The following is a 23177-nucleotide window of genomic DNA, read 5'->3' as shown; positions in this document are numbered from 1 at the left end:
TTCGGCAATCAAAAAAATTAACATTGTCACCAAGGTGTTATTCATTATACCCACATCTTATTGGGGGCACATATAATATTTACAGCGACAGAAAAACCTATTTTACATGCATCCGGTTCGAGGCAATGGCAATCCTTTCGTCTTGGAGCATATTCAAGTTTGGGGCGAGCAACCGAGTGTAGCGATCGAAGTACAGAAGCTGTTTCATGAGGAGCGCAAACTCTCTCGGGAACTTCAGTCCATATGATTCACTTACTCTAATCTGTTTACCACCAACACAACAAGATGCAGTTATAAACTGTAACATTTGTGTGAGTGTGAGAGAGAGGGAGAGAGAGTAAATAGCTGGGATTCAAATTTCAGGTCATAATAGTGGATCGGTTAAGATACACTCACGATCTGATTTGGGTCGGGCTTAATATGCACGTGCATATGAACACACACAGATTAAGGTACTTTAGTCATTATTGTTGGTTTTTTAATTTTTGTAGCAAAATGGCCTTTTTTTCCCCCTATTCTGTAGTTTTACTTAATTTGCTCAAAGGGATGACGATTCATTGATTTCTTCAAATGATGTTGTATTCGTTTCCATACCACGTCAAGGAATAATGCATTCATCTGCTTCTCATCCATGACCAAATTTGCTGAAATGGAGGCTGCGTTCGAGTTTGGCCCTCTAGCTGTAGTAACAACCACTTCTGTATCCAAATCCTGTGAAAAAAACAATGAAAAAAGATAAAACAAAGCTATCTTGAAATTGAGAGAAAAGTTCAAGGAAATAGTACAAAGGAACCCAAAGAAGATAAGCACAAATTCTGCATGCTCCCTCACTCTCTGGGTGGTTCGGTGGTACAATTCAAATTTGGGACATAGATCTCTCTGTCCCTCTCATACACACATGCACACAGTATAAATGGTATAAAGGGACCAGAAAAAGAGAGAAGAAAGCACATCCTGCATGCCATCCCCTTCTCTCACAATGTAAATGGTACAATGGAGCCTAAAGAAGAACAAAGGAAAAAAACACACTGCATGCGCTTGCCCCCCCCCTCCTGCTCTCTCTCTTTCTCTCTCTCTCTCTCTCGCTCTTGCCATCATCTCTACATATCACACTCCAGATTGGAAAGCAATGCCTTTATTGTTGAGAACATCTTTTCTAAGTGCGCAGCAAAAAATGCCTCAAGGTCCATTCCAGATTGGAAAGCAATACCTTTATTGTTGAGAAAATCTTTTCTAAGTCCCTAGCAAATGCTTCACGGTCCACTCCTTTTTCTGTAGCATCCATTTCAATCAATGCAGAAGCCATTGGCTTATACTCTTCTGTTGCAATTGATGTCAAAAATATCTCCATCGCAGTCCATGTTCTTGGGGATATACGTCCAACTATACCTGAAATATATTTTTAGAAATGATATATTTAGTACATTGAATATCGATAATAAAGAACAATGATTAAAATGACAAAAGCATCAAAATACATGGCTAAACAATAACCATTTATTAAGAAGACCCATTAAAATTGCAATGTGAAACACAAAATCACTGATTTACAAGTAAAGAAAAGGTGAATCACTGATTTTCAAGTAAAGAAAAGCTGAGCTAAGGCAAGATTGAGGCACTCACTGCACTTACCCAAAAAAAAAAAAAGAGGCACTCACCGCAATCACCAGGGTTACTTCTGATGACAGTCTCGGTCTAGAATGGTTATGTGACTAGCTCAATTTAGTGTTTTTTAATGTTTACTTAAGAAAATGAACTCAGAATATATAAGGGCTTAATGTTCTCTCTCAAAAGGTTGCAGCTTTTTCTCTTAATACATACCGAAATCAAGAAACCCAATGCGACCATCACGAAGCAACCACAAGTTTCCTGCATGGACATCTGCATGAAATGTTTCACAAGCAAGCAAGCTTCCAAACCTGGAATATGACAAACCAGAACATTAGAGCATGAGTTAGGATGAGGTAAGACATCCTTTCATAAAAAGTAGAGAGATGGATAGATGGATATTGAGAGAGAGAGAGAGAGAGAGAGAGAGAGAGAGAGAGATTTTAAGATAACGTATAGATCAGTAAATGCGGTTGCTAGATATATTCATACCACACATTGAGAGCCGTTATCAAGCTCGCCTCAGGACTAGGAACCAGTGATCTTATAGATTTGAGGTCGGTAAGAGGAACTCCATAAAGCCTCTCCATTGTCAACACTCTACGAGTGCTGCAATGCTTGTACACCATTGGAGCTTTGGCCTGCATTGTGAGCCCTGTGGTTTCCAAGTATGTTCTGAAGGTCTCTATGTTTATAGCTTCTTTTCGAAAGTCGACCTCTTCCAACATTGACTCCCTTATGTCTTGGACAATACTTACCTAGCATATACTAGGGTCAGATGCAAATGTAAAGAAAAGATAATGGGGCAGCACTAGATTTTCTACAAGCTCTGCAAGGCCTTGCACTATATATACACAAGTGATCAATAGAACGCCTTCAAGTATCAAACAAACTAAATGAAAGCTCCAAGTAACATTACCTTGTAAAATTGGCTGAGCAACAAATTAGTGTAGTGGTCAATTCCTGAATTTTCCAGGATTATTGGACAGTCCCTTCGTAAAGCAATTAACAGCGAGTTGGGTGTCACGACTCTGGATACTTGAATACATGGGTATTACTGTCATCCTACTCTTTACTTAAGCTATTCTTCATATTTGCTTAAATTAGTGAATTACACGTTGTAAGGGCATCATGTCCACAAAATCATCTTGTAGAAGTATAAACATGTGACCCTAAATGATTATTCAGTTAATGCAATGGGAAATACAAGACACCATGCGTTGTGCTTCTTTCCATACTTTTGTCCAACTCCTGTATAAGGGAACAATTGCTTCCAATTACATGAGCATTCTGAAACAGAAATATACTAAAGTTGGCCACTGCAGTTGGGGCTGCATATGGTATAAGGTAAAGGGTGTGGTTTGTATAAGGCCGAGGCCCTAAACAATCAAAGTAAGGTGCACCTTCAAATAGTGTCGAAGATGGTGTTTCAATATTGGAAATGTTTGTGATGGCTTGAATTTTATTTTCATCTCTAATTATAAAATTTAAAGCTTTAAAAATAGTGTAGATCGAGCAGATCTATGAACACTTGAAAAACTTGAAAATTGACAGTCCGAAAATGCAATACATATATGCACCATCTCAAAGACTTGAAATCTATTTTTTCCCATGTCTATAATTCTTCAGGTCAAGATGATCAATTTGAGAATGGTTGAGCATCGAAACAACTTTTTTTGAGGTGCACCATACTTTTATTGTTTAGGGCCTCACCCTTATATAACATTTTTTCTAAAGTAAGAAGGAAGAAAAATGGTGAACAAGAATGCAAATATCACTGATAAAAAAGATAAAGGAAATAAGAAAATCGAAAAGCAAGGACTCATCGAATAACCTGTATTGATTTGATGGGCAATCATATTCTATGTATCCATTCAAAGTAACACTTAGGAAGAAAGTACACATACCAGTGATGTGCGGCGCAGCTCTGGATTCAAGAATTCTAATAGACGAGCCACAATGTACACAAAATTCAGATCTGCAACCAAAATATCCTCTATTCCTGGTTTGAGCACCTTTATCACCACTTCTTGTTTGGAAGCTTTGAGCCTTGCAGCATGAACCTAACAAAGAAATCAAAATCCCAATTAGTAAGATTCTCCAGCTAACCCACCCAAAAAGCAAAAATAAAAAGGGTATATCAGGATAGCACCTGGATGACTGGATCACCTGCCTAGAGCATGCAGGTGGTTCAGAACATAGTTGCCGGGATCTCTTCACATAGGTGGCAATCCCGCTTAGGAATCACGGTACTGCACTTCGGGAAAGGGGTCTTCAAGGGATCTTGTTTTTCAAATTTTCAAATCTCGATCCCCACTGTTAGGGATCCCAATTCATATTGTTAGGGATCCCAATCCCAACCTTAAAGACTAAAACAACAACCAAAATGATGACTTTACTATTTATAGTAAGCTAACAACACAACTATTCTTTAAATATAATTGCATTACTTGTTGGCTATAAATAAAGAGTGCTTTAAAGAGTATATATAGATCCTAGACTAACTCCGACATGGCTGGTCCCAAGCCGGTCGTGCCGGTCCTCGCCGGTCCCAAGACCAGAGAAAGGAAGAGGGTTGTGTTAGATTGGTAGTCGACGTAAAACTTTGCCACATCTATTTTATGAATCCTAATCCTATGTTATATGCAAAATAGAGGAACTGGATTCGTGTAGCCAAACCCAAATAATTGGGATAAGGCTCGGATGATGATGATGAGATAGTCCTAGACTATACATACTCTTTACGAGATCCCTAAAAAGTTGGGACTAAGATCCCGAAAGGTCGAGATCAAGAACCCCTAAAGGTTCGGATTTCGATCCCTAGCATTTGGGGATCTAGATCCCTAACATATGCCTTGTATAGATGTTCTTGCATTCACGATCCCCCACTCCCAATCCCAACAACCATGATTAAACTTTAAAATATCAAATTAGTAATTGGAGCCATTTTTGTAAAGATGACTACTTCACTTACAATATCTTTTAAACTTTAAAATACAGACAAGGAAGCGGAAAGGTAAATCGTGAGGGGCAGAGTAGTCCTTTTAGAAAATTTGACGAGGTCAGGTACTGTCTTGACATTTCAAATCATTGGACCACTTACATGATCCATGCAGGTGTGACTTCCAAAAATACTGCAGGACAGTATTCCAAACAGAAATAAAAATGAAAGACTCGAGCAAAAAATAATGCAAATGCCTTATAGAGGTAAACCTGCGCAATTGAGGCTGAGGCAATTGGCACAGGATCCACATACTCATAGATGGTATCTAATGGTCGTCCCAAATCCTCACGTAATATAGCCTCAATTTGACTGAATGGAACTGCAGGGGCCTTATCAAAGCAATTTTGGAATTCTTCGACATAAGCCTCTGGAAATAAAGTAGGTGCTGATGCTATGAACTGCAGAGTTACAGAAATTAACATGATCAGATATACATATTTAATGAATGTGATCCAAGAAAAGCCAACAGAGAGTTCTGAAACGAACAAGGTAACACATAAATGTGGATCATATAGAACATAGGCATATTAGATTCAATCATTTAATCCATTGCTTTCAATTAGAATTAGAATCGGTCAAATTAACAATAAGAATAGTCTCTAACGTGAAAAATATTGGAAAGCCAGAAAAGTTAAGAATGGCTTAGGTTTGGGGGAAAAAGTAAAAGTTAGAAAACAAGACAATTTCATGTATTTAAGAGACTATATTCGCTCCATGGCGGATAACATTTTTGAAAGAACAAACTGAATTTCTGCTTGAAACTAATTATTGTTATTATTTTTAATTTTTAAAAACGGGAAGAGGAGACTATTCAAATACAAAGCTTAAATCATCTCCCAAAGTTGAATGTTTCGAAGCTCTCACAACCTTAGAACACAAGCCAAACTTTAATTCCAAAATCAAATCTTGTAATATAGTTATCGAACAGTTAGAAGATACATGAAAAGGGATATCCAGAATGAAGAAGAACTGTCAACAATGTAGAACTTAGCCAGTAGTCAAAAACATCCACTAACCACTAACCTGTCCCAATTTGATATATGTTGCTCCCATGCGCTCAAATAGTCGGCGTAGATAAAGAGGTGACAGTAATCCAAGTTGCAATTGAGGTGGGACACTTGCTGATGTATTTGCTGTCTGGAGCGCATAATTGGAAAGAGAAAACTAGAACTATTAGAAGAGTTGCTTTAGAGTCTCAAATTTCTAAGGCTTGCACTTCCGATGTAGAAATTTACATAAATTAGGGGAAAGTTTGCAAAAGCGTTAACTTCAACAAGCCTTGGAATCCATATAAAAGTTAGTTATTAGGATCACCGGAAATAGCTTTTTAGCCCTATCTTGAATTAAGGGTTGTGCTACTTTCACAAAATTATTTCTTGCCCTGTTTTATCGCTCCCAGGACAATTGGTACACCACCAGGAGCTCATGTAAAGCAAAAAGAGTGAGTTACTCCACCACCCAGTTACATAATATGCTTAGCTGGAGACTATCACTATTTCCATCACCAGACATATGCAGATACGTTGTTCAAATGATGAATAGGTTTATTCATACCACACCTCTTCCGATAACCAAATGTTTCATTAGCTACATTTATTTGATTCCTCATTGTTTTAGCGCATCTTGTAATCGACAACAGATATCAAACCAATATTGCCTGCATAAACCATGGCACAGCTTGATGTCTAGATACAAAGAGATGTACCACTGGATATTGCATCTCTCTGGGAAATTTGCTTGTTTCACTATGTAAAGATAAGATGGACTAAACGGCCATTTCTTCATGATAACAATTAAACCGTGAGCACGTCATTAAGTTGACAAACATGTGCTGTACGCGAGATGACCCGATGAAAGTGATCTCAATATTTTTAAGTTAAGCAAAGTGACTAAATACTAAACTAACAAATTGTTAAATAGATTTGTGAAATACACATGATGCAACAAATGAGAAAGTATAAAACTCATTCAAGAAAACTAGAAGAATCAAGATAGAGTTCACCTTTGACACATCTAATAACCATTCCCCACCCACACCAATAACAGCTTGCATGCCTTGGACAAACCTTAATGCCCCACGTGGTCCTGTGTTGATAGAAGTTTGAACAATGTCCTCCACTAACTTGGGCAAGCCATTGATCCTTTCTGAAGTGAAGCACTAGTCATTCTCAAAGTAACCAAAGATGACAAGTAGGAAAACTTTTAAGGCATCATCATCATCATAAGTTTCTTTATGTGTATGTTTGTGTATGTATGCTATGCATGTATATGTGTAGCTGCTACTCCATAATTAGTTTGTCTAAAATAATCGGTGAAAGCAGAGAATATTTCAAATATTGAATAAAAACCAGAGAGGATATCATATAATTATCAAAATCTTGTTTGAGGAACTGCGCAAATTTTATTGAATAAATCAAAGGACATCAATTTTTTCATCAACTGGCCCTGTTCCCAAGAGAGACCTCGAAGACCCAATTCTTGATAATTTGTGAATATATCAATTCTCAACAATCTAAGTAATTTTTTAACTCGTTTTCACACCAAGTACCCATATTAAATCCAGTAAATTCCCAAGAATTCATCAAACTGCATGATGGGAGTTAAATTACACACACAATCCAATCAGAATTCATAGTCGCCAAACTAATTCTTTAAAAAATTAGAAGAGAAAGAAAAATCCACATACAATTGTGATCAAGTTACCTTGAACACGAGTGGAGTAATCTTGTGCTTGTGAATAACGGGCACTTATCCTGTTTGGGGGGCGGTTAATATTCCCAATATGAACCACTGGATTCACAGCTGGTAACTGCAGGTTCACACAGTGATCATTCTTCATTAAAAAGGAACAAGGAAATAAAAATACAGAAAGAGAGCAAGATCACACCTTTCACGCTTTAAGTGAAAATTCGGAACACAGTAGTCAGCTAAACATTAAGAGAAATTCTAAAAAGCCTGAAAACCCAATTTTTATGCAGAGAAAAGCAGTGGGTCAGCTTTTAAGAGATAATTTAGAAAGAAAGCTCAGGTAAACATTAGAGGAACCACTAAAACCTCTCAAAAAAATCACCACTTTTCCCTAAAACATGCATAATTCTCTGAAATTTTAAATTCAAGAGAATTAGGAAAGTAATTCTTAGAAGCCCACTAAACACATGTTGAAAAATATAAAAGACACAATTTTCACCCAGCAAAAACCGAATTTCTCCACTGCTCCGAGAGAAAATTGAGGAAAAAAAAATTAGAGAAAGATGTATACCAGTGGAAATAGGCCATGGGTGACACCCTTGAAAGCTGAAATCACCATTGCCAAACCAATTTTGGTATATTTTTCTTTAATTTTCTTAATCTTTATGCCATGTTTTCGTCTGGTCACAATGTTCGTCTGGTTCACGTATTTTCTTGGGCATTTATCACCAAGACTCGCAGGCACGAGAGGTTCATTAAAATTATGTCTAAAACACCCTCAATAATTTTAGTGTATGACGAAACATCCTCGTCATTCTTTGGAAATTTACAAATGCTACAAATTTCTGATTTCTAAAAAAACCTTAATGATAGATTTGAAATCTATTTTCATTGCCAATTATGAAATTTATAGCTCTTGAAAATAGACGAACAAATAATCACTATTAGAACTTGAAATCTTAATTTTTTTTCTTACCACCATAATGGTCAATTTGGATGTTTTTTTGACACTGAAAAGTGCAATTTGAGTTTGGACTTTGGAGATATAAGTTACGCCTTGTTTTAACCTCTTTCCATTTCAAAATGACCACCTTCGACTTGGTGATGAGAGGGATAGTTGGGTGACTGGGCCGCTCACTTTCAAACCAGTGTCGAAAATAAGTTTTAAAAATTTGGTAATATGGATCGAAATTGTCTCATCTGCATTGAAAATCATCGATAGCAATCCAATGCCCGCCATATATCATGAACCGACTGGGTACCTCTTCCAACCGGTCAAATCTCTAACAAAACCATCCGACTCTATTAGGAACCGGCCGAATTTGTCAAAGCCAAAACCAACCTGTTCTGGTTTGAACTGGTTTAAACGAGAAAATTTAGCCAATCGAATGCTACACACACTGATAAATGTGCACCACTCAATAACTCACGCGTATTGTGAAGCTTTTATAAGTGTTTTTTTTTATTCAATTTTCGTTGTAGAACAAATTAGTTTCATTTCTTCACACCGTACGAAAAACGAGCCAAAAATTTCATGCGGGTACTTTAGGTCTTTCTCTCTACTAACCACCTCTCTCTCTCTACTAATAATCTCTCTCTCTACAAACAATCAACTCCATTAAAACTTTATCTCTCTACTAACAACCTCTTCTACTAGGTTTGTTCTCTATAATTTCTTTCAAAAATCAAAACTCCTAAATTAATACAAAAATATAAAAAATAAATTGAATTAGAGAGACTCATTTTGTTATCATATTGCATTTTGAACTTTACTTTGACTATAAAATGAATTTAATATATAACAAACACTCAACATGAAACAGGTTCTTAGTATTTACATATGTTTGACCCAATAATGAAAAACTATAATGCAATTGTCACTATTTCTTTAAAAAACCTAAAAATCTAAAATTTTGAAAAATTATAGTGAACCTTTTATTTTTTATTAGGCTGAGATCAACCAATCCGACTGATTCTCCGATCTGATTTGCCGATCCATCGATCCGGGTCGCCAATCTAGGTGGCTGATCTAGGTCAGCGATTTATTTATTGTTAACTTTTGTTTAGAAGTTTAAAAGCACGGAATGGGGTGCTAACAAAGGCATGCTTGCTGAGATCAATTGTGTCGGTTCTAAATGTTGAAAAAAAAAAGGAAAAAAACATGAAAAAAAAAATGAAAAAGTCGTTCGAGATTTGAGAGTCGTCGGAGTGCGCTATGGGATGGTTCTCCAGTGACCATCATCCAAATTTGGGAGCTCCAGGGTCCAATTCTGGTTTAGTTTTAAGTTTCAATCATCCGGATGAATTGAAATGACAAGCTCTACCTCTCTCTCGCATGTCATTATTAAAGTCGTACACTCTTAGGTCAAAATCGTATTTTATATTTGAATTTGAATTTTTTTTTATTAATCTATATCACTTGAAATTTAGAATATTTATTTTTAAAAAATAGACGTACCTAATAAAAATATTTGAAAAATAAATTAAAAAAGATACCCCTAAAAGGTTTTTAGGTATTCACATCAATTTATTTTTTTTAAATTATTTTTATTATGTACATTTTAATGAAAAGGGTAAATGTTCCAATACTTTTATACAAATCTAAATCACTTTAAATACTTCTAAATTGAATTTTACTAGGAGCAAAATAATGTATAAAGAGTTACACAGTGAAGCCACATCAATAGCACCTACCTCCCCCCTTGTCTCTATCACCTTTCCCTCCATTTCTCTCAATGAAATAAATGCAGCCACCCAATTTCACATCTAATGATCAAAATTAATTTTGATCATCTTATACCAAAGGTAAATGCAGCCACCTTTATACAAAGAAATCACAATTTATTTGTTTGTTAGATTTAAAAACAAATTTTCTTGAGCTTTACAAATACTCTAAGCTATCTTACTTACTTAAGATTTGATGGCTAGGATCAATTATGACCTCATTAGTCCAAGTATAAATAGTCTTATGGTATATAATCCCTTTATAAAATTATAAATGAAACCCAAAAATTTGGAAATGTGAAAACTTTACATATGACCCTTATGTTTAGTCATCAAATGAATAAATAGCTAGAATAACTTGAATCACAATGTCACAAGTTGGCTCTTTAAATCGTGCATACATATAAGGGAAAAGTTTACATAAAATTACAATGTCACAAGTTGGCTCTTTAAATCGTGCATACATATTAGGGAAAAGTTTATATAAAATTGCAACTTTAAAATGTAGAATGCACCTCAAAAATATATCGGAATATTGTTTTAATGTTGAAAAAACCCTCTAATCAATCATCTCGACATCGAGATCTATTAATATGAATATAAAAAAAGAAAATTTTGAATCCCAAAAATAGTGCTTGTTGCAATATATTATCTAGACCGTCCATTTTCAAGATTTTCATATATTTATAGATCTGGTTAATTTTAACCATATTTGAAGTTTTCTAATTAGGTATGAAAATAGATTTTTAGATAATACTAAGAATTTTTTATAACAAAATTACATTTTGTGATAAAATTTTAAGGTGCACCTTATGTTTAAGGTTGCAACCTCATAGAAACCGCACCCTACATATAATAGGGGAACATTATTAAAAAAAAAAAAATTGATGATAAAAATATCTCCAATGCTTGTAAGGGCTCTTTGGTCACGAGAAATACTTTTCTCTTTTAATTTTGGTAAATACATCCCAAAACATATAAGCAATAGAACAAAAACCCAGAAACTTTTGATCATAGTAAAGTCCAAACTTCAAAATTTTACCTAATTTATATTCAAAACAACCATCCCCTTAACAGGATGGGCCAAGACATCTATATATAACATCTCTCCCCTCTACGCTAATCAACTCCAAGGCCTCATAAAGAAGAAAAGAACAACACTTCTGTTTTTTGTTTAATCTCACAATAATGCTCAACTTTGATGAGTCTGTCTCTCTATCATAAGATTTGAGCAGCAGTGTTCAATTTCTCTGCCAAGCCCAGTTGTGTCCTGGTGAGGCTTCCCAAATACAACACCAACAAAAGATCCTAGACAAAGAAAAGGAATTAAATAGGAAATAAAACAGGAGAAGGAAATAACAAAGGGAATGATATGTTTCACATAAACCCATCATGGTACACTACTCTAGAAGGATATAGCAAAGAAATGAAGGAGATAAGGGTGGCAACGGGCTGGGTCTGGGCCTGGGCCTGGGCCGAGTACAGCTTGTCCTTAGGGCTAGCCCTAATAGGCCTAGGGCCGGAAAGAAATGAAGAAAGAACAGGAAAAAAAAACCAAGAACAAAAGAGGGCCGGTCCAGGTCAAATTGGGCCCAGCCTTGGCCCTTAGGCTACATTTTGTAGCCCAGGCCATACTTTTGTAGGGCCGCCCATTGCCAGCCCTAGAAGAAGAAAAGAACCATGAAAAAACAGGGGCATGGAGAGGAGAGCACCTGTAAGCTGTCATTAAAGAGTTTATCAAACGCCGCAGGTGACATCCTTGGAATGGAAGCAACAGTATCAGCTAGGTACTTTCCAATGCTATTATCAGTAGGTATGCGACCTTCCTGCAAAAACATAGAAATCCAACAATTGAAATCTCACCAAAAGGCCAGAGAGAAGGCGGGAGAGAGAGAGACAGAGAGAGACAGAGAGAGCCAACCACAACATCATCTACATATTTGTAAACTTCATCGATAAGAACAATGAGTCTCTCCATAGAAGCCTCCACTCCTTCCAAGTCGTTGGGAAGCTTGTCCACTGTTGTTTTTTTCAAAATGTCAACTGCAATGCGTGGAAAATTAACTTCTTGAGAACCTCATACAGGCACACAAGCATGGATGCACAATATAAACATATTTAGAATACAAATAGATGAAACATTTTTAAATGGAAGAGAGTTGGTTTTAGAAATGGTCCGAAATTGAGAGCTGCAAATTCGAAGAAAATTCAAAGTTGGAGTAAAAATCGGTTCAGAAGCTAATAGAAAAATATGCCATCCAATTCCGGTGTGAATTCAGCATGAAACTAGACAAATTACGAGAAATATTTCTAAAATATATTTTCATAATTTTTCAATTTAAATCAACTCAACTACTACAAGTATTTCTCAGATACATGCAACTACTACATAGGAAAACAGCTAATATAGATGAATTTTCATATCCATAACTATGGCAGAAAGTTTGTTTGTCATCACCGGCAGAGAGCCTCCAAGGGCTTTGCAACTGCTACTGTGATAGGTTAGCAATTGAAATATATTATTCAGTACCTGCTGGTATTGCTCCCAAAAGAAAACATCTTTGAATGAGAAAGACCAAGCATGGAACTTAGATATTTAATTTTGATAATTATGAAATCTTAGGACATTCAAATATCAAACAAGATAATATACATCTACGTAATAGATCCAAAACGATTGCGAGCTTTTCAGCAGAACTAAACTAGGAAATCCAAAGTCACACAAACTCACAGAACTCAAATAGTATCAGTTCTGCTAGTGACTCATGTGGTTTGCATAAGGTTGCAACCTTAATCACTCAAAAGTAAGGCGCACCTCCAAAAATGGTTCAAATCAAGCAGATCTACAAATGCATGAAAATCTTGAAAATAGACACTCCAGATAGTGTGTTGCAAGATGTGCTATTTTTAGGAATTGAATTTTTTTTTTCTCCATATGTATACATCATGTTGTCGAGGTGATCAATTAGATGTTTTTCAAACATCAAAACAGCCTTTTTCGAAGGATTTCAGAGGTGCATCTTAATTCTACATTTTAAGGTATCAACCATATATTAAATTTTTCCTTCAGATAATATATGACTTTTATAAATACCAGCACCCGTTTAAAGAATCTCACGTGCAGGACATGTAAGACTGAAACTACTAATAGATTTGACACCAAATTGCAGGGGACATAGGAATAGGTATTAGTTAGAATAAAACCCACATCCAACGCGTTCTGCTTCAAGCATTCGCAAATCAAGAGGGACTTCTTGAAACTGTGCTGCAAGCTGCCGATCTCCAACAGACAAGTTCACTCCCACGTATGCTTTGATGCTAGCCTCCCCACTGCTAAATCCAGTATCCACAGTTAAATGAACAGGATTTGCCACCTCTCTGGAATAGAACTCATGAATCAAAGCGCTCCCACCTGACACTCCAGAACCGGTAGAGTACCTGCATTCATGCAGTGAAAATCAAATTCTCTCTCTCTCTCTCTCTCTCTCTCTCTCTCTCTCTTTCTCTCTCACAAACACACACACACAAAAAACAAATAAGAGGACATATCCTAGAACCCCAAATGGCTGAAACCATAGTATGTGTCAGTATTTCATGTGTTGCCTGCCTCCAAAAAATCAGTACACGAATGAAGGTCCAGGGACCCAAGATGGCGAGAGAACAAAACCCACACAAATCTTGCCCCAACAAGACCATCCAGAAGTATCCATCCCACTTATGTCTTCAAGTTGCATTGCCTGAGCAATGCCAAAACTACAAGCAGAAGTGAGTTCCCAAACTCATCGGGGTATGTGATCACATGGATAACCTACAGAGAAGCCCCCAAAGGTCCAACACATGCAATTGACTCAACTATCGTGGAACTGTCACCACAATTGCTGCCAATACTGAATGTACTTGGATTGAGTCTTCAATGGGACCATTCAGTAGTTCCTTTTAGCAGAACACTTTCCCATTTATATTTCTTAATAACCAAAGCAAGAACATTAATACTTCTTCGAAAGAAAGGTGCGAAAATTATGGATCTTCAAAATGTATTTTGAGTTAATGTGGTAACCAAGAAAGACTTGGCAGTATACTCTCCTTTTATAATTCTTTACAAGAAAGGTAAATGCTCAGAATAAGGTTATTTACATTGTTAAATAAATCTCACATTTTCAAATGAGATTTCAATTGGCTCCACTTTTTCTAGAATTACTTGACCATGCTAATCCAATCACTCCAAATATTCCTTTCGCCTTTGTTTTTAATCTCATTTTCCTTCATTAACCTTTAAACTATTCCAAGAATATTGTCCTTAATCTACATACACTCTACTCCTTCACGGTCACTAACATAAATTTGAATGAGAAACCACGATTAACATATATCTAGAAAGATTCTAATAATTAAAGAATGATCAAGTAGGTCAGCCAGAAAGAGATCGGTTTTGCTTTCTTGCGCGATATGATAAAAGAGAAGTTCAACGAATATAGCAGTCATGTGTCAGTAAAAGACTCCCAATCTCATTCCTTTATGCATTATTTAGAAGTAATCTACAACAAGGACTAGCGCCTAACTCAATAAGATGCACTAAAATAGTATACAAAAAACTAATCTATTAGCTGTTAAGTTCGCAGTTTGGCACCATTATTTACATAAGATTATTCATATTTTGTTTATAAGGTTGAGGCTATGACAAATTATAACACACGCACACACAAACACACACACACACACACACACACAGACCTTGGAAGGTATTCCTTAGAGAGAGAAAACCTTTGGCCCACAAAGAGAAAAAGAAATGAGCTGGACAACGTAAGATATGTTAGATCAGATAGAGATAAACACCTTTTAAACTGTTTACACCTATAAGGGATTTTTAGACAAAGATCTTTCTCAAAGATTTTCAGAAACAATGCTTCCAAAACAACAGTTTAAGAAGTATGGGCAAATACTTCTATCCTAACCATGACTTGTTGGCAATATTTAGAAAATCCAAACACACGCATGCACACACACACACATGCACACACACACATACATACACACACATGCACGCCATGCACACACAGAGTTATGTTTGTGACCCCTGCCTACAGAGTAGTACAGACCCAATGGCCCAGATTCAAATGGTCAACATGTACATTGACCTTTTTCATTTTTAATTTGTTTTCTAACAAATACTTTTGGCTTGAAAATTTGGAGATAAAAAATAAAAAGCTTAAAAAGAAGAAGTCCCCCAAAAAGTAATCTGCTGGAGGAGGAGGAGGACGACGAGGATTGGTGAGAACGAGGAAGATGTTGGGGAAGAAGAATATAGATGGTGAAAACAAAGAAGATGTAGCATGGCTTCTTCCTTTTCCTTTGAGTTGCTCCTTGAACTTTCTCACTCTTGAGGTTTTCTCTCTGTCTATCTCTAACATAAATTTACAATTGCCTCCTCCAAACAGCATATGACTCAAAAATGTGTTTAATCCGATACTTATTATGGTGCAGGCCAACCAACTAATAGAGTAATGTTTGGGATGAATATACCACTTTTATACAGGTAATACTCCATGACGAGCTTACACTGCACCAAATCAGGCTCTAACTTGTCAATGGCAACTACAAGAACAACAACAATAAGGGTATCAAAAAAAAAAAGGAACAACAACAATAAGCAAAACAAAATAATAGAACTACTAAAGAATTATATAATGAAACACAATGAGCCCAACAAGCTCACCCTAAAGGCACTCTTTTCTAATTGCAGAATACAACGATAACATACATTAAACGGTACCCATGCCACAAAGTTGTTTATTCATTTTCTTTTTGAGAGATATTCCAACTTACACAAGTTATTATTCAAAAAAAACTTACACAAGTAATCTCCACCAAACCCAAATCATATACTTTCTACATCAACACAAATGATATATCCGAAGAAATGAGATTGATTACCATCCAACAATTACTTCCTTTGGGTTCACCCTTTGATGTGATACAAGCATGGAATGATGGTACTCAATATCGACAGCAACCTGTATCAAACCACAGAATGCACAACTTAGAATACATGTATTAAATTAAGCATCTTTCAAATAGAAACATCTGGTGAAGCACAATAAATTTTTGAAACTCATGGCTGCATTACATTGTACACAATAGTGTTTCCGGAGTCATCCAGGTCGACTTGGACTCAGCCGATTTACTTAGGACGAGTTCAGTGTACACTAGTGGTGATGTTTATCAAAACTCTTGATAAAAATTGATCAAACTTTTTACTACTAGGCCCATATCATTCCCTTTTCTCCATCCGAAATAATCTATCTATATCTTTGATTTATTCATCAATTTTTTGATGAAATATAGCTGCTTTTTTTAACCAATCCGCCCAAACATTCATTCAAATCCAACACAAACTGATGCGATTTGTTCTTGATCAGCCTCTACAAGATCCCTCTATTTATTTATTGCATCAGAGGCTAGAGATCGAGAGTTCTGGCCCAAAAAATCTCACTTCTTATGAGAACAGTTTTTCAGAACAAACCCCAATATATCTGCCATTCCATCTAGTTCTCGCTCATCTTTTGCCCAAATCTGTTGAAACTGGTTATATTTAATAGTGATTCAACCCTCTTCAATAACCCCATACTGATTTGTTTGAATAATGGTTGAAAAATGACATTTTTGGCTTGAAAGTTCGCTGTCTTTCGAGAAAAAACAGTATTTCCCATACCCTTCGATTTTTTGGGGCCAAATAACCCTTTTTGGGGAGAAATTTCATCTTTTTTGTTAATCTCAATTTTTCTATTTCTTCAGCATTTTCCACCATTTTTTCTGGTTTGTCTCCAGCCTATCAGATATCGGCCTGACTCCGGCGAGTCCACTCGTACTCCCCAAGTAAGTTGCCCTGGGCCAGGGCTTAGTACCTGACCCAAGTCAATTTCTGAAACATTGGTACACAACAATAAATATATCACCAGCTAAAGAACAGTCAAGTTTTTTCTAAACCAGTAACAAGTATATTATGAAGGGCTAAACAGGAACTTGCAAAGAAAATTTGAAGTGATTCCCTGTACAATAACCTCGTTAGTTAGCCATATGGCATCAAACTACAAATATTTTAGCGACGAGCAGTAAATGTAGATAAACAAATAGCATAAAATCACTAGCAAGATCTCAAGGCATGAAGTTTTCATTTTACCCATCAAAAAAGGTTGGTAGAGCGCTCTGTGTTAATGAAATATTCTTACAACTACTGCTACACAAAAAAAAGGAAAGAAGAAACAAAATTGCTATTATAAAATAAACATATAAAAACTACAAGAAATACAAGAAATAACAGAAAACTAATAACCAAATGAAAGTAAGTTTTCACTCGTCCTAACCCTAACATAAGAATATTTTCATGAGACGGGCTCTGGTCGCAGCAATATCGCGAACCTCGTTTTGCAGGAGATCGAGAACCTCCTTAACATAATAATATTTTCATGAGACGGGCCCTGGTCGCAGCAATATTGCGAACCTCGGAGATCCAGAACCTACTTTTGCAGGAGATTGAGAACCTCCTTTTGCAGGACATTGAGATCCAGAAACCCTAGAATAACCCTAGAATACTACAAATACTATGCAGGAGATTGAGATCCAGAAACCCTAAAATACTACAAATACAAATATATGGAAGTAGCTCAATTTACAAGTGAATGAGCTCAATAAACTCAAGAATAATACTCTGTTCCCCAGAATAATAACAGTACCTGATCAGATGACTCGTTGTGAGGAACGCAGTAAGAATTCCTGATATCTACTGTTCCATCTGCTGAAATTGATCCAAGAAGAGTCCCAATAACACGTTCTGCTTGGTCTTGACGCCTCAAAAAAGAATCACAGATATTAAAAAGAACAATAGGATGAATCTTCGCCGATAAATTGGTACTGGAAGGAGAGAATTGAAGAATCGTGTTCCCACTCGCCATTATTGCTAGTTGCGAAGCTCTGAAATCCTAGTACAATGGAGTTACGCAAATGGCCTATGAGGAAGCAACGGCCTCTTTACAGGCGAACGAGAATACAGACAGAGCCCTTTTGTTTGCCCTAGAAAAGAAGAACGTCTAAGGGGCCGTTTCGGTAATTGAAAAAATATTACCAGCGAAATACATCACTCGCGTAATAAATTACTGCAGTAATACATTAATTGGAAATGTAGTATGTGAAAGGTTTATATGCTTCCTCTACATTATAGAAATTCTATTGTCCCCCCAACTACCGAGCCGTCCAATTTTGGTCAAAGGAGTTACTTACCATTTCATTTTAGATCTGACGACTCAAAGTATTTAATTTTTAGTTTTTTTATATAAATTGTATGAATATGAAATTTGGTCCGTGTCATCTTTTCATTGTGGTGCACCTATAAAATATATTAAAAATAATTTTTTAACAAAATATAATAACCAAAATACCCCTTGAAACTTTCAGAGGTATTTTGGTCATTTTATTTTATTGAAAATATATTTTTTTATATTTTTCGTTATTGCGAGTTTAATAGAAGAATTGACGTCCAAATTTTAGTATCAAAATAGTTTATTGAAAAAAATTTAAAAATAAAATAGTGTAGAGACGTGACATTATGATTGGAGCAATCTTAGCCGTCCATACATAATGGATGGTTAGATAAGGGGAGGATAAAACTTCTATGTTATAGGAAAAGCATAGAAAACTTGCCCATATGTTATTATTGTTTGTGTGTGGAACTGATCTTGAAAATGCATTATCATCATTTTGTATGCAAAATATTGGGTGGGGTTTGTATAGGGCTTACGCTCTAAACACAAAAGATGTCATTTTATTACAAAAATCATTATAATAACTTAAATATTTATTTTTATCTCTAATTATAAAATTTAGAGTTTTAAAAATGGTGTAGATCAAATAAATCTATGAACAATTCAATATATTCAAAATTGACGGTCCAGATAATATATTACAAGATACACTATTTTCAAAACTACAAATCCTTCTTCTTTTTTTTAGGTCCGTGTATCTAAGGTCGGGATCATTAGATTTGAGAGTTTTTTAGGATCAAAACAATTTTTTCTAGTGAGTTTTTTTATGTGCGCTTTAGTTAAGAGTGTTTAGAGTCTCAACTTTAGATAAAAAAAAATTCCAAAATATTGTATGAATTTTACCTATAATAATGTGAATTTTTTTTTATACCATTCTTAATATATTTTTTCTTTTAAGATAAAATATGAGTTGAAGCTAAAACAAGGGTATTCAAATACAAATCCCATCCCCAGTCTTCTTCTAGTCCAAAAACAAAAATGAGCATATAAAGTATTATGGATGACCCCATTTGCCATATAAAGAAAAGTGGGTTGGTTAGAGAGTGAAAAAGGGTAAAACGAGAAAAAAAAAAAGATAAATTGGTTAGAGAGAGAAAAAGGGTAAATCGAGAAAAAAAAGGATAAAGAAGACATCGACAGAGAGAAGGGAATAGAGAGAGAAAATGGATTTAATTTTAACGGGAGAAATGAGAGGAAGAGGAGACAACGGAAAAAATAAGGAAGTTTCGGGTTTGTTTTGGTAGGGGTGCGCCAGGCCCTTGCAGTAGTGCAACGCATGGGCGACGCCCGAGGGACCCACTAGCCAGCTAGTGCGGTGGCCCCTCCCCCACTGAAAAATTAATTTAATATCGTGTGGTCCGATGGACCACGTATCAGATATTAAACTGATAAGAACAGATACTACACTTGATCTTAGCCAAAAGGCCGAGAAAGGTATGCTTTTGAATGCCTTTGCTGTATGCTTTTATAGTCCCTATGTATCCCGAAACTTCCCCAACCTTCAATATGGGATTAAAATCATAACGGTCGTGCCTCTCTCCATGAATAATAACTACAGTTATACCTCTTTCTCAATGAATAATAACTCGTATTGTAGTGCACAAAAGTTTACACAATCTCATTCAATAAAATAATATATGAAAATAAAGTCCAATAAAACACATGTATAATATTATCAAGCATTAATAAAGTAATTTAATAAAAATCTAATTAGAATTATAAATAATTAACAATACACAATAATACTAAAATAAATAATTCGTAAATTTTGTGATAAATAATTAATAATAACATGTAAAGCTAATAAATGCAAGTATTATGCATGCGCTTTACCAATGTTGTTAATGAATTGAGAGAGGAAGAGAGATGAAAACCTAAAAATGGAGCGAGGTCGTTAAAACCCAAACGATGTGCGTGTGAGAGAGGAAGAGAGTTTTGTAGGTGGACCTCAAATGAACGAGGTCTCGTGTGAACGTTGAAAAAAAAAAAAAATCTGATCAATTTTATAATTTGAGCAGGTCCGCAAGATCTACATTACCAGGCATCCTAGCTAATGGATTTTTTAGCCTTTTGGTTTCTATACGGTCAAGCCCGCATATGTAGAAATGCGGGCCTATTAATAAATCTATTTGTTAAATAGATTTTTTTACTTAATCTTTAAGGACATGTAATATCTAACATGGAGATCATGATTATGAAAGAATAAGTAAATTTTAAAAATTAAAAATAATAATTATAATAGAAAACAGTTAGACTGTTAGTTTCGATTGTTTTAAGATAGAACACCTACTTGTATCGATCTTTAAGATGGATGCTTTACATTTTTTGCACCGCATATGTAGTTATGCGGTCCAGCCCACATGAAACAATTTTCCATATAAAAAAAAATAAAAACTAAGGGTCTATACAACCACGGGCCATGGTATATTGTAGGAGACATATGGATGATCCCTGCAGGTAGTTTTCAAAGTTAGCGGTGTATTAGAAGAGAATACCTATACTGCATTATTAACCAAAAGTTAAAGGGTGGATACATGTCCGCAAAAATAAATGGGCACCTTATCTCTAGAAAAAATTCAAGACATACAATCTTCAATGAGGGTAGTTCGGAGTTATCGTATAGGATAATTGTCCTTCCTTAAATCTCAACTTCTAATTCTCTCTCCCTTCTCTACTTTTGTGGCTTCTTAAAATGTCAACCCGATATATTTTTTACCTCTCTTAGATTGGATATTTCCTATATAGATGATAAGTTTGAGTTATATTGCAAAATTATACATGTATTTAAATATGGAAAAAGTTTATTTAGAGCCAAGGCTCTAAACAATCAAATTAGAGCCTACCTCAAAAATTTCACTAGAAGAGGTTGTTTTAATGCCAAAATATCCTCAAATTGATCATCTCGACATCAATATGCATGGACATGAGAAAAAAAATGGATTCCATGTTTTCGAAACAGTGCATCTTGTAATGCATTTTTTGACCATCAATTTTCAAGATTTTTCATAGATCTGCTCGATGTACACTATTTTTGAAGCTTTTGAAGTTTATAATTAAATATAAAAATATATTTTAAGGCTATCACAAAGATTTCTGGTATTGAAACCACATTTCTTGACACTATTTGAAGGTGTGCTTTATTTTGATTATTTAGAGCCTCTACTCTACACAAGCCACACCCATAAAAAAGAAGGTCATGTTCGGGTTCTCATACATGTAAGTATTTATTTAAGGGAAATGATTCTATATTTCCATTATAACATAGAATATATATGCTTCTCCTACCATCCAGCTTCATAAAGTTTGTATAAAAAATTAAAAAAAAAATACTCTGAGGCATTGGATCTAAGATCAAACGATGAGTAGCTCACTTGATAAGGGGAAACATATAAGTTTTATGTTGTAGGGAAAACATAGAAAGCTTACCCTTTATTTTAATATACTAAACATTTTTAGATATTAATACTCCTATTAATGTAATAACTTTTTGTCTAGGGATATTTTAGATAATTTTTCAAAGGCAAAGTAAAAATTCATAATAAAAAGAAGAACATTTATGAATTATAATAGAGAATGACATCATGAGGTATATCATCACCAACATAGAGTATTAAATGCCATTAAACTTTTATAACATTATCTATCATAGCCTTGTTAAATACAAAAAATACCCTCACTCAAATAAACTTTGTATTACAAAACTAGGGTAATTACTGTAAAAAATGTTAAATATATTTAATAAATACTCACATGCATGCATACCCTAACATGATCCTAAAAAAAATTGTAGCAATAACATTGATAGAAGTGTATATGCCAATGTGGAGGATGGGCGATGTGGTTATTATTTGCCGGTATGTGGATTATATGCTCATACTGTGCAGAAATATTGTGTGCATAGAGGACACAAAGAGATTCATGTCTTTTGAACAAAATATGAACGACAAAACGCAATATGATGTGATTCTTGGAATCAAAATAGTGAGAAATACATATGGATATTCGTACTTGGTACCTACATCCGTAAGCCTCACCCCACCTTCCTTTCTTTGACCTTGAGCATGGAACAAACTTGGTATAATAGAAATCAGGAAAGAAAAGAATTCGATATGATGTTTCCTCTATACAAGGGACTGATACCTCTCTATTTTATGAGGAGGTCCAAATCTGATTATATTCAGTCCTAGAGGACATTGTATTTCAAACTCTCTGTTCTTAAGAGAAACCAGCATGTTCAAATGCAAGTGCAGATCATGGAACTTCTCTCCTCTCCCTATTTGGTTGAATCGATCCCCTCGCTGCTAAACGATCTTTTGAAGCCTTTGTTCTCGGCTTTGCCTCTTCCAGCTCCGCCTTTTCTTTGCCTACCATGCATAAGAGCAACACCATCTAGCTAGCGCTTGAGGAGTTTTACATGAAGCTATGAAATGGTGCCCTACACAAACTACTAAGGCCCCACGGCAATTTCCAATTAATATCTCTTTTATTGCCGTTGATGTTGAGACCGATGCATCTCTGCATAACTCTATACTTCCATGGCAAAGGATGCCATGAAAGCAGCATCTAGCTACAAGAGGAGAGTGCTCTTTTTATGACATGTACATACATTTAAATCGACATATTGGTTCAACAGGAAATCAATGCAACATTTTGAATACAACATCTTTCCAGAGTTGGGGAGTGATGCATTAGTAATATCTGTTGTAGCAAGAGAGGCATTGTGAGCTTCCTCTCCTTCTTTAGTAGGAACTTCTTGGGGGTGCATGACGAGTGCTGGTTTATACTTTAGTAGTATAAACTTCATGCAATTGCTTGCGGTTTTCTGGATCAGAAACGGA

The 23177-nt window shown here is 35.4% G+C and overlaps 2 protein-coding genes and 1 non-coding gene across 3 annotated transcripts; all 3 read right to left on the bottom strand.

Annotated features, from left to right (window-relative positions):
- On the bottom strand, positions 1–7995 carry LOC18432361 (Protein kinase superfamily protein). The gene is made up of 11 exons (XM_006842470.4): positions 7872–7995; positions 7316–7421; positions 6615–6757; positions 5636–5749; positions 4822–5010; positions 3516–3671; positions 2101–2366; positions 1822–1919; positions 1211–1389; positions 595–711; positions 1–262 (listed from the first exon to the last, which is right to left on the bottom strand). Exons 1-11 carry the CDS (start codon positions 7917–7919, stop codon positions 98–100), a joined length of 1581 nt encoding a protein of 526 aa, XP_006842533.1. The 5' UTR covers positions 7920–7995; the 3' UTR covers positions 1–97.
- A 2950-nt stretch (positions 7996–10945) lies between these two features.
- Positions 10946–18015, bottom strand: EIF2 (eukaryotic translation initiation factor 2). Its single transcript, XM_006842469.4, has 6 exons — positions 17755–18015; positions 15956–16035; positions 13233–13462; positions 11946–12067; positions 11737–11850; positions 10946–11332 (listed from the first exon to the last, which is right to left on the bottom strand). The coding sequence occupies exons 1-6, from the start codon at positions 17971–17973 to the stop codon at positions 11243–11245; spliced, it is 855 nt and encodes a 284-aa protein (XP_006842532.1). The 5' UTR covers positions 17974–18015; the 3' UTR covers positions 10946–11242.
- A 1565-nt stretch (positions 18016–19580) lies between these two features.
- LOC148781126 (U2 spliceosomal RNA) lies at positions 19581–19777 on the bottom strand. Its single transcript, XR_016039856.1, has one exon. It is a non-coding gene; the product is annotated as a U2 spliceosomal RNA (small nuclear RNA).
- Positions 19778–23177: the final 3400 nt, after the last annotated feature.

The sequence above is a fragment of the Amborella trichopoda genome, chromosome 8, assembly GCF_054954075.1.
Source record: "Amborella trichopoda isolate Santa Cruz 75 chromosome 8, AtrichopodaSantaCruz75HAP2 v2.0, whole genome shotgun sequence".
In the NCBI taxonomy this organism is placed as follows: Eukaryota; Viridiplantae; Streptophyta; class Magnoliopsida; order Amborellales; family Amborellaceae; genus Amborella; species Amborella trichopoda.
This window is presented reverse-complemented; position numbering and strand designations above follow the sequence as displayed.

Excerpts from the sequence above, each read along its gene's own strand:
- LOC18432361 (XM_006842470.4), bottom strand. The coding sequence starts at position 7,919 with ATGGTGATTTCAGCTTTCAAGGGTGTCACCCATGGCCTATTTCCACTG. Across the intron at positions 7,422-7,871 it reads CCCATGGCCTATTTCCACTG|TTACCAGCTGTGAATCCAGT; the intron begins GTATACATCTTT and ends GTGAACCTGCAG. Across the intron at positions 1,390-1,821 it reads CATTGGGTTTCTTGATTTCG|GTATAGTTGGACGTATATCC; the intron begins GTATGTATTAAG and ends AATATATTTCAG.
- EIF2 (XM_006842469.4), bottom strand. The coding sequence starts at position 17,973 with ATGGCGAGTGGGAACACGATTCTTCAATTCTCTCCTTCCAGTACCAAT. Across the intron at positions 16,036-17,754 it reads ACAACGAGTCATCTGATCAG|GTTGCTGTCGATATTGAGTA; the intron begins GTACTGTTATTA and ends GGTTTGATACAG. Across the intron at positions 11,333-11,736 it reads TCTTTAATGACAGCTTACAG|GATCTTTTGTTGGTGTTGTA; the intron begins GTGCTCTCCTCT and ends TTCTTTGTCTAG.